This window comes from Notolepis coatsorum (genome assembly GCF_963971535.1).
Source record: "Notolepis coatsorum genome assembly, chromosome: 11".
NCBI lineage: Eukaryota > Metazoa > Chordata > Actinopteri > Aulopiformes > Paralepididae > Notolepis > Notolepis coatsorum.
In genome coordinates, this window is record NC_140175.1 from 65,965,798 (window position 1) to 65,977,981 (window position 12,184).

The following is a 12,184-nucleotide window of genomic DNA, read 5'->3' on the forward strand; positions in this document are numbered from 1 at the left end:
AGTACGGCTCAATACATACAATTGTTAAGGGGATGCAGACCTGAGAAAGACGTTTGTCTTGTTTCCATCAGGGTCCCCCATTTTCAATTCATATAGACATATATGACATACATGACATACAGATAGTCAGTACTGCTACATCTATACATTTATGACATACCAGATTTGCAAATACAGTACTGTTTGTGATACAGAAGGAGTCAAGAAAAGGGAGTATATACATTTGACGTAGAAACTGTACATTGGAGGTTGGGTGGGGGGGTTGGGTACATTGGGATATTGACAACCATACTGGGTAATTTACATTGGAGGTGGTTGGGGGGGGGGGGGGGGGGGCGGGGGGCACACTGTATAAACAAGTAACACTGTACATTGAGGGGGGGGGGGAGGAGACACTGTACAAACAAACACAATTGTACATTGAACTATTGACAAAACCATACTAGGTAAATGACTGTACATTGGAGGGGGTTGGAATGATTGGGTTAGGATATTTACAGGGGCCAGTGTTGAATTGCAGTCTCCCGTAGGTGTCCCTTGAGAGAGGTTTTGAAAGTGGGTAGTGATCCACATTCCTTTACAGCTTTGGGTAGGGCGTTCCACATTGATGTGGCATAATTGCGAAACGTGTTTAGTCCCTTATTTGAGCCGAATCTGGGTTTGACATGATTTGTGGAGCTCCCTCTGGTGTTGTGATCGTGGTATTCACTGACCTTTGGGAAGTATTTTGTAGGAGAGATATGCAATTGCCTCATGTACAATGACAATAAAGTAATCTTCTACCTAGACATGAAACAAGTTGAAACCACTGAGCTACACAGATCCCCTGGTTTGAACCCTAACCCTAACACCCACAGCCTGAGTCACATGACCCCTGGTTTGAACACCCACAGCCTGAGTCACATGACCCCTGGTTTGAACACCCACAGCCTGAGTCACATGACCCCTGGGTTGAACACCCACAGCCTGAGTCACATGACCCCTGGTTTGAACACCCACAGCCTGAGTCACATGACCCCTGGTTTGAACACCCACAGCCTACAGGGAGCTGGCGCTTCTCCTCACCTGTATCGGGCAGTGCAGAGGCGGACCTGGCCTGTGTAGCGAGGCTTCGACCTGGGTGGCGGGCTGACCTCATCCTCCATCTGAAGAGTATAGAAACCAGAGAGTCATTTAAATAATGACTTACCTTTTTGGAGCTGTTCAACTCAGCAACGATGCAGACATACATGAACACAGATCTAGATTCCATATCTAGGGGGATCTGTTAGACCAACCTCTGAGGGGGTCGCCCGTCGAGGGCTGCTGGGGAGGTCCGTCGTCACGGCGCTGGGTTTGACGGACGGCAGCTCCGGCCTGTCTCTGTCTCCGGTTTGCGACGGGTGGGGGAGGAACTGGGTGATCACCGGCGGCGCGTTTGCCACGCTCTCATTGCCTGGGAAACATTGATTTCCACAGGAACAAAGAGGATCTGTCATTGGTTCTGCTCCAGCTCCCTGCCCATAGCACATATATTGATTTCCTGCTGTAGGGTGTATACGGTGAACACTCTTTATGGCCGGGGGTAGGGAGGTTACTTTAGAAATGTAACCTGTTCTAGATTACTGATTACCACTTCAACAATGTAATCAGTAATGTAATTCACTGGATTACTCAATCCAAACATGTGCACAGATAGGGTCCAAATGGGGGTTTTGCCCCATGCTGCTTTACCATACAGAAAGTGTCTTATTAAAGTCATTAAAGTAAGTGTTTATTGCATATACAGTAGATTTGAGCTTACTATAATTTCCACTGGGGAAGGATATCCATAAAAAAAAAATGACAAATTCCACTTCCCTCTTGGCTTTTTGTAGCTTGAGCCCCTGCCCCACAGATTGTCTGTGCACGGCCCTGGCACAATGTGAACCGTGCCATCTGACTACTCTCAGGGTTACTTTTGGGTTAATTTGCCTCCAGAATCCATAGATTATGCGGTTAAATAAAGTTATCAAATTTAACACACTGCATTTTGAATAGCATTGTTGACACCATCAATATCCAGTTTTTCCAAGATATGTAAAATGATATTAGTGTGTTTAATGTCAGCACCCTTACCACTTCAAACCGTTTTCAAAGGTATGTAATTCGATCTCTGTGTTTTTTCTTCAGTAGATTACTGTAATCCTGTTACATGTAATCTATTACTCTGCAATCCTCGTCATGGTAACAGCTCCCCTCCACTACCACCTCACATCAAATCAACTCCTAGAGGCATAGGATTTGGTGATAAAAAAAAAAATCAATAAAGTAAATCAATACATCACAAGAAACTTAAAAATCCTTATAGTTTAAATTATCTCGTGATCTACAGTAGTTAACGTTTATATGCGTAGCCATTGCGGTGTGTGTGTGCGTGAGTGTGTGTGTGTGTGTGTGTGAGCGTGTGTGTGTGTGTGTGTATATGTGTGTGTGTGTGAGCGTGTGTGTGTGTGTGTGTGTGTGTGTGTGTGTGTGTATAGGTGTGTGTGTGTGTGTGAGCGTGTGTGTGTGTGTGCGCGTATGCATGTACGCGCATTTGTGTGTGCGCGCATGTGTGTCCATTCATGTGTATGCTGCTTACATCTGCAATACATTCAGCAACTGCCAGCTCCCCAGATGCTGGATGGAAAACTGCAGACCAGGAGAAGTGTAGGATCAGCTGGAATCCTTAAGGAAATCAAAGGAAAGCAGCAACAATAGCAGGAATCTAGAAGAAGGGCTGCTGTGCTGAGAGAGAAAGTACAATAATGCTGCAGCAGCAGTACGAAGTTTTGCTCTTTCTACTGTATCTCTCTCACTCTCTTTCTCTATTTCTCCTCTCGATCTCTATCCTCTCTCTCTTCCCCCTCTCTCGCCCAACCCCTTCTATCTCTCTTCCCCTCTCTCTCTTCCAACCCCTTCGCTCTCTCTTCCTCCTCTCTCTTCCAACCCATTGTTTCTCTCTCTCTCTCTTCCAACCCCTTCTTTCTCTCTTCCCCCTTTCTCTCTTCCAACCCCTTCTCTCTCTCTTCCCCCTCTCTCTTCCAGCCCCCCCCCCCTCTCTCTCTCTCTCTCTCTCTCTCTCTCTCTCTCTCTCTCTCTCTCTCTCTCTCTCTCTCTCTCTCTCTCTCTCTCTCTCTCTCTATCTCTCTCTCTCTCTCTCTCTCTCTCTCTCTCTCTCTCTCTCTCTCTCTCTCTCTCTCTCTCTCTCTCTCTCTCTCTCTCTCTCTCTCTCTCTCATCCACCCCTCCCCCCCTATCTCTCTCAGGGTTGTAGTGTGTGTGATGAAGGTAAGTGTGTAGCCGCAGCAGATGAGAGAGCTCATGGTGCCTGGCGTGGATCATCTCCGGGGCTGATGCGTCTGCAGGTTGCACTATGGCAGGGGTTAGCATACTGATGCGCTAACTCTCATTAACAAATGTCATACATCAACTGTGTGATCAATGGCTGGGGGTATTGATCCTGCATAAGCAGCATTTGGCGGCGCCCAGGTCAGGAGCAGAGCTGATCCAGGACCAGCAGAGAGGCGCACTGACACAGGGATTATAACACTGTGACCCTACCTACTTAGAAACATACCGTTCAATAGGATTTTGGATGAATTTGGATGAATATGAATTTGGAAAAACCTTCCAATTTCGGTGTAACATTGTAAACGATACATACTGACGTTAGCGGTTATCGCTTAGCGATTAGGCCAAGGTACATGTTTAACCAGCAACTGCACCACCTGTTTTGAGGTAACTGCTTCCTGGCAGAGTCCCTCTGCCGGACAGCTATTACATCAGTGACGTATGTCTCAAGGTCACTGGCTTCTTTTGCCCATTATTTTCAATGGCAGGTACATAAAGGAGAACGGAACATGGTGTTAGTGCTCACTGCACTGGGCACTGACATTTAGAAATATTTCAAAAGAGCGAAAGCGCCCTGAGGTTCAGGATGGTTTATCAGAGTGCCGCTGGCTAGCCCACCTATTCACTAGTAAACAAAACACACTCATAAGTGTATGTGTTTAGTTGTATGTATTTAGTTACACATCTATTAACACACCTGTAGCATGTGTTTAGTTTCACATCTATTAACACACCTGTAACATGTATGTGTTTAGTTACACATATATTAACACACCTGTAACATGTATGTGTTTAGTTACACATACATTAACACACCTGTAACATGTATGTGTTTAGTTACACATATATTAACACACCTGTAGCATGTATGTGTTTAGTTACACATCTATTAACACACATGTAACATGTATGTGTTTAGTTACACATCTATTAACACACCTGTAACATGTATGTGTTTAGTTACACATACATTAACACACCTGTAACATGTATGTGTTTAGTTACACATCTATTAACACACCTGTAGCATGTATGTGTTTAGTTACACATATATTAACACACATGTAACATGTATGTGTTTAGTTACACATCTATTAACACACCTGTAACATGTATGTGTTTAGTTACACATATATTAACACACCTGTAACATGTATGTGTTTACACCCAGTACACCCACCTGTCCCTGTGTGGGCGGCCAGTCCGTTGAGGACCTGTGAGAGTGTGTCTGCTGCTGAGAGGGCTGGGGGGCGGGACTCCACGCTGCTGTCTGACTCCAGGCGGAAACTCAACAGCTCTTTGGACAGCTGGTGAAACTGCTCACTCTGTGACCTGCATTTCTGCTCCAGGCTGTGAACCTTGACCTTTTATAGATAAGGGGGGGGGGCAGTGAGAGAGAGAGAGAGAGAGAGAGAGAGAGAGAGAGAGAGAGAGAGAGAGAGAGAGAGAGAGAGAGAGAGAGAGAGAGAGAGAGAGAGAGAGACATAGAGTGTGAGTGAGAGGAAATTAAGAGATAAAGATGAAGGGATAGTGAGGGAGGGAGAGAGGCAGAAAGAGGAGAGAGACATATATGTGATGTGGGAAGAAAAGGGTGAGAGAGATCAAAAAGAGAAAGGAAGAGAGATCAATTCAAAGAAGGTGCTCCTTAAACACAGAGCATTCACATGGTTGATATGAGGAGTTCATTATGTATAACTCCATAGATACCAGTCCTCTGTAGAGTCACTGGTGTCTTTACAGTATCTGTACGTGGAGATCAAAACCAACACCAATTACACTACAGGATCCCAAAAGAGCCATTTCCCACACATGGAGCAGCTGGTTCACTATCAACCCCATTACAGTGTAATCAAAGCCTCTATAAGCCAGGACCCTTCTCTGCTCCTTACTGAGCCCTGATAAAAAGGCCCCAGTCCTGTGAGGTTAAGAGGCTTATATACGAGCTGTATAATCAAAGACATCATCAGAACAGCTCCCCAACTTAATTAGACAATTGGGGGTATTTTTTTCTTTCTAACATAGTATATGCAATAAAACTGCGGTACACAAAAATGCCACCCATTTTAAGAATTAACATATGTTCTTCCTGTGCTCTCGGACAGTTCAGTCAGTATTTTGTGAACAAGCACCACTCGCTCCTAAAGCCAGAAATCAGAGAGAGAACCCTCCAATTGTTGATGTCACTGTGATGTGAAATCTGGGGCTGTTCCACAGACATTGGATCTCATTCACCAATGGACTTAAGACAAAAGATCAGAACTAATTTTGTCGTAGCTCCACTTAAGACATTTTCACGGCCGATTTTGGAATTCACGAACGGTCCCTTCTCCTGGATTCGCTCTTAGCTAAGAGCAGGATTTAGGAGCGCTGAAGAGCAGCCATAAGTGGGACAGACTGGTGTGTGCCATGTTCTTAAGGGCTTTATTTGGGAGGAATCATGGTGATTGCGTTCATGTCGACTCTACAGACATCCTTGGAATTAAATAATCATAATAATAATAAATATGACAATAATATTGAGCCAGCCACCCAGAGATCCCATGCAATCTTATTTATTATTTAAATATTGTTATTTAACGTTGTCGGCTTTCCCAATGTTGTCGGTGCTATTGATTGATTGATTGATTTTGTAACGAGATTTAGATTTAGCATCATGCTGCAATTCTTATTTGTGTTATGCATTGCTCTTGCTGCTTGTTTTATTATGTCTTCATTATATAAAGCACTTTGAACTGCAATCCTTGTATGAAAGGTGCTATATAAATAAAGTTTATTATTATTATTGATTGCACTCACGTTCCAATTATACCACCAAGCGAAAACTAACATGTTTTTAGAAATAGGAAGCAAACATATTCAATCAACACAGGTGGTGTGCAACGCCAGTAATATAATAACGAATGTGGTTGCCAAATTCCCTGGGTCCACTTGCTGTGCGTAATCCTGCCAATGTTGGAGAGGCTGCATATCAGGCTCACATCAGAACGTGCACATTTGATCGAGCGCACATTTGGCATCTTAAAAAGCCGGCTTAGATGCCTGGATCGTAGCAGTGGGGCAATTATATATATTCCCCCCAAAGCACATCACTCCTTTGGGTGCTGCATGGGTTAGGTAATAATCACAATAAAGATAATAGAACCCACACATGCTCCAGAATAAACATTTAATGTATAACGTTTCGTCAGGTGAGGAGTAGATGCTGTAAACACGGCCAATGAAAAGTTTATTCTGGAGTATATGATAATGCAGGTTCTATTATCTTAACTAAACATTAAATACAACTTTCTCACTCAAAATATATTCCTAAATGAGACAATATTTTCTAAAGATGCAGCACCATGGACAGGTCTGCTCAAAATAATTTATTTGGGGATGACATGAGAAACAAATGCAATGGTGAAAGATAAGACAAAAACAAAGGATGCAATGTGTCATGAAAGTACAAAGCAAGCTCTATACATTACGAAATAAACTAAATACAATACGAAATAAACTAAATACAAATGGTGAAAAATACTGTTATGTCAAGAGCTTCCCGCTCCCTCATTTCGGGTTTATTTTTTATCTGATATCTGCCAACAACTCTGCCAGGTGCAAACTGCTCCGCGAGCCAACTGCGCTGGAGCAAATCAGGAGCAAATTGCACACCTATGGGCGTGTTTGCGCTAGTATATCATACGCAAAATATCTTTAGTGCATTTAATTCTGCTTCTAGCAATGCTAGAATATAAACCTAATTTGGGTGTAAGAGCTCCCACAAACATGTTATGGTCTCATAAAGTCAGAGCTCCGTTCATTGTAAGATAAGACCAGGTTCCGATACAGCCAAGGGGAGAGTTACTATTGACCAGGCTGTGTGAAGAGGAGAGTTACTATTGACCAGGCCGTGTGAAGAGGAGAGTTACTGTTGACCAGGCTGTGTGAAGAGGAGAGTTACTGTAGACCAGGCCGTGTGAAGAGGAGAGTTACTGTTGACCAGGCTGTGTGAAGAGGAGAGTTACTGTAGACCATGCTGTGTGAAGAGGAGAGTTACTGTTGACCAGGCTGTGTGAAGAGGAGAGTTACTGTTGACCAGGCTGTGTGAAGAGGAGAGTTACTATTGACCAGGCCGTGTGAAGAGGAGAGTTACTGTTGACCAGGCTGTGTGAAGAGGAGAGTTACTGTAGACCATGCTGTGTGAAGAGGAGAGTTACTGTTGACCAGGCTGTGTGAAGAGGAGAGTTACTGTTGACCAAGCTGTGTGAAGAGGAGAGTTACTATTGACCAGGCCGTGTGAAGAGGATAGTTACTGTTGACCAGGCTGTGTGAAGAGGATAGTTACTATTGACCAGGCTGTGTGAAGATGAGAGTTACTGTTGACCAGGCTGTGTGAAGAGGAGAGTTACTGTTGACCAGGCTGTGTGAAGAGGAGAGTTACTATTGACCAGGCTGTGTGAAGAGGAGAGTTACTGTTGACCAGGCTGTGTGAAGAGGAGAGTTACTGTTGACCAGGCTGTGTGAAGAAGATAGTTACTGTTGACCAGGCTGTGTGAAGAAGATAGTTACTGTTGACCAGGCCGTGTGAAGAGGATAGTTACTGTTGACCAGGCTGTGTGAAGAGGAGAGTTACTGTTGACCAGGCCGTGTGAAGAAGATAGTTACTGTTGACCAGGCTGTGTGAAGAAGATAGTTACTGTTGACCAGGCTGTGTGAAGAGGACAGTTACTGTTGACCAGGCTGTGTGAAGAGGAGAGTTACTGTTGACCAGGCTGTGTGAAGAAGATAGTTACTGTTGACCAGGCTGTGTGAAGAAGATAGTTACTGTTGACCAGGCTGTGTGAAGAGGAGAGTTACTGTTGACCAGGCTGTGTGAAGAGGAGTGTTACTGTTGACCAGGCTGTGTGAAGAGGAGAGTTACTGTTTGAAGGATTTGGGGTGCTTTTTCAATGTATGTGATGTATAGATTGGGGGGAGTGACCACAGCTAAAACGGTGCCGGGTCAGAGAGGTCGAAGTGCATGCGGACGGTGGAAGCAGGAGACGGTGGTTCAGTAGAGCAGGGTGATTGTTGTGAGGCACACTGCCAGCGAGAGAATGTTTGTTTACATTCCTTGTAAGAACATCTGAGATAAGAGCGAGTGTCTCCCAGAGCAGGAGGGAGAGAGGTTCATCTTAATGCAACAGTGAATGAAACGTTTAATGTGTGTAAAGGTTATTAACGCAGTTGTCATGACAACACGTCGCATGACAACCAGAAGGCGGGGCCGTCGTTGCGACAACGAACATCTATAAGTCGAACGGTGTTTCCGGGTGTAAGGCAGACTAGAATCTGACCAAGAGCGAGTAGGACTGAGATCACACAGAGGACACTCTATCCCCTCATTGAGAGGGGGGGGGGGGGGGGGGGGGGGGGAAGAATGCCACATCAGCATTAGCTTCGGCTACCACGAGGATGGTCTCGGCTAACGAACAGGCCTGAACACTATTGGACTGAATAACAAAAGGACGATAGACGAACACACCGAAAGATCATTAGAATAGACTCTTCAAGGACGATACAATTTGATAACATCTGATAACATCTGATTATGAGGTTCTGTTTATAGCAATAAAACAACGCTTTTCCTCATAAGGTATTTCACGGTGTCGAAGTGTCGAATTCTTACGGAGGTGGAGAATTAGTATGGTTTATGGATTGCACTAACGGGGGAGATAAGGATCTTATCTGCCAGTGTCGTAGACGTCAGGACCATTAAAAGTACACAACGCAGAGGAATTGGATGGAGGGCCAAACAGACGAAGACGTGATACTGGCCAGTTTGATCAGGATCTTACATGTTGACCAGGCTGTGTGAAGAAGATAGTTACTGTTGACCAGGCTGTGTGAAGAGGAGAGTTACTGTTGACCAGGCCGTGTGAAGAGGAGAGTTACTGTTGGCCAGGCTGTGTGAAGAGGAGAGTTACTGTTGACCAGGCTGTGTGAAGAAGGGAGTTACTATTGGCCAAGCTGTGTGAATAAGAGAGTTACTATTGGCCAAGCTTAAACGTTGTTATTTTGCTATCTTGACGATTCATTGCAAATATTTTCATGTTGAGCTATAGATTGTGGATGAATACGCACAGAAAGGTACACCATGCCAACATTAATGCTTTATTTATCTAAAACGAGCCGATTTTGAAATGGTCAATGGGGAAATACATTAAGTGGAACAGAGGGTGGAACAGGAAAAAAACGAAAATGATGTAACCACTACACCTCCCTATATTGATGTAGATTTAGGAACAAAAAGTTCTCCATTGACAAAATAGCCCATTTTTGTGCAATCATAATTTTTAAGTCGGTACTAGATCTTTCCTCGCAAACAGATATTTTGTCACTGCAGAGTTTAATTTGACGCAATTGGTGCGAGTTCGGTCACGTATCTTGTGCTTGACCAATAGCAGCTCTCTTTGTTGCGAGGACCTGCTATTGGTCGATCCGGTGTCAACAAAGAAATTACATCCACACATCTAATGTTACTGTTATGGTTTGACACCGACCCCAAATGCTAACGACACAAAGAGAGTTGTTTCAGAGTTGCCAAAAACTAGGGCTTGTTTTATTTCACAAAATAGCAGCAATAACTTGGTTGAGAACAAACAAAGACTGGGATACAAGCATAGACGAATGTTGCTGCTCTGCAGCTTCTCCCGGGATGGTTCGTCCGAGGATTAGACTGTGACGTCAGAGCCGCTCTGCAGATTCCTCTCGGCAGCTCCCCGAGGTGGTGACAGAGAGGGAGAGAGAGAGCGGGTTAGCTCTGAGTACAGTTGGGAACAGAGCAGGTGACAGGAGAAGTGACTTGTCCCAAAACAGATAATCCAGTGACAGAATCTTCGGTGTAAATACACACTGTGAGCAACGTCCCAACAACAATCCACGTGATAGAATCTTCGGTGCTAATACACACAGTGAGCGAAGTCCCAATAATAATCCAAGTGATAATATCTTCGGTGTGAATACACACAGTGAGCGAAGTCCCAATAATAATCCAAGTGATAATATCTTCGGTGTGAATACACACAGTGAGCGATGTTCAAGCAAATACTATCCAAGATGAACAATCCAAAATACAGGCACAGGGTGAGTGACAGTCTGACAAAAAGCAGGATCTCTTCAGTGTTTAACACACACGAAAAACGATAGGGTCAAAGACAGTCTTGCAAAACTCACCCAGGCGCTGTGCGTAAAGAGAGCAGGATCAAAACAGGGCGAGCGCGTCGCCACGGGGAACGGGTTGTCCAAGCGGAATACTTCTTGAATATCCTGGGAGGCAAAGCACAGGGAAAAACAGCAGGCAAGGAAGGAACAGCAAATGCTGATAATATATCAAAACGATCCAACAACACTTGATGGGGAATCGGGGTATATATAATCAGAGGAATGCTTAATGACAAGCTGTGACAGCTGCGGGATGAGATTGACAAGCGTGTGGTTGGGGAAGCACCAATCAAACGGCGTCTACGGGAAGAAGCGTGTGAATAGGAGAATGCAATTGATTAACAGAAAACTAAAGGAACAGAGCGAGTAGGCTTAAAGGAACAGAGCGAGTAGATGAGCAGCGGACAAAACCTCACAGTACCCCCCCCTCCACGGGAGCCACCCGGCGACCAGGCCGACCCGGCTCGTCAGGATGGGCACGATGGAAGTCAGTGATCAAGCCGGGATCCACGATGAGCTGTCGGGAGACCCAGCTCCGCTCTTCCGGGCCGTAACCCTCCCAGTCCACCAGGTACTGGAACCCCCGACCCCGCCGTCGAACGCCCATCAACCGGCGGACCTGCCACTGGGGGTGACCATCCACCATCTCGGGAGGCGGAGGATCAGGAGCTGGAGGCATCAGGGGACTGAGGGAGACGGGCTTAACCCGGGAGACATGGAAAACGGGGTGAATGTGCATGGACGCAGGAAGTTTAAGACGCAGGGCCGCCGGACTGAGTACCTTCAGAACCTCGAAAGGTCCGACGAAATGGGGGTTAAGCTTCTTGGCCGAGGACCGAAGCGGGAGGTCCTTCGCGGAAAGCCACACCCTCTGCCCAGGGTGGTAAGTCGGCGCGGGAACCCGGCGCCGGTCGGCCCCACGACAGGCACGCTCAGATGTCCGGAGCAGCGCGGTCCTGGTGATCTCCCAGACCCGTCGGCAGCGGTCGAGGTGGACCTGCACGGAGGGAACTGCCACCTCCGTCTCCTGTGCGGGGAAAAGAGGCGGTTGGTAGCCCAGGGAAACCTCAAATGGTGAGAGGCCGGTGGCGGAACTGACCATGGAATTGATGGAGTACTCGACCCAGGGAAGGAAACGGCTCCAGGAAGCTGGTCTCTCGGCTGCCACACACCGAAGAGCAGACTCCACGCTCTGGTTCATCCTCTCCGTTTGTCCGTTAGTCTGGGGATGATAACCAGAGGAAAGACTGACCGTCGCCCCCAATCCCTTGCAAAAAGCCCGCCATACCTGGGAGGTGAACTGGGGCCCCCGGTCAGAGACGATGTCCTGGGGAATACCATGAAGGCGGAACACGTGGTGAGTCAGGAGGTCCGCCGTCTCGGCCGCCGAGGGGAGCTTGGAAAGGGCCACGAGGTGAACCCCCTTGCTGAATCGATCCACCACGGTCAGAAGGCAAGTGTTCCCCTGGGAGGAGGGAAGACCTGTGACGAAGTCTAGCGCCACATGTGACCAAGGACGGCTCGGAACGGGAAGTGGCTGTAAAAGCCCGGAGGGTGCCTGGTGCGAGGCCTTGCTGCGGGCACAGACCGCGCAGGCCAATACGAACTCCTTGACGTCGTTCCGCATGGTGGGCCACCAGAAACGACGA

General features: G+C 46.3%; 1 protein-coding gene across 1 annotated transcript in view; it reads right to left on the bottom strand.

Annotated features, from left to right (window-relative positions):
• rimbp2a (RIMS binding protein 2a) overlaps positions 1 to 12,184 on the bottom strand; it is a gene marked incomplete at both ends in the record, with an annotated part of 184,490 nt that overhangs the window by 50,799 nt on the left and 121,507 nt on the right. The window contains 3 exons of the mRNA XM_084324949.1: positions 1,066 to 1,145; positions 1,278 to 1,435; positions 4,534 to 4,717. Coding sequence (XP_084181075.1) covers positions 1,066 to 1,145; positions 1,278 to 1,435; positions 4,534 to 4,717 — 422 coding nt within the window. The remainder of the gene's footprint in view (positions 1 to 1,065; positions 1,146 to 1,277; positions 1,436 to 4,533; positions 4,718 to 12,184) is intronic.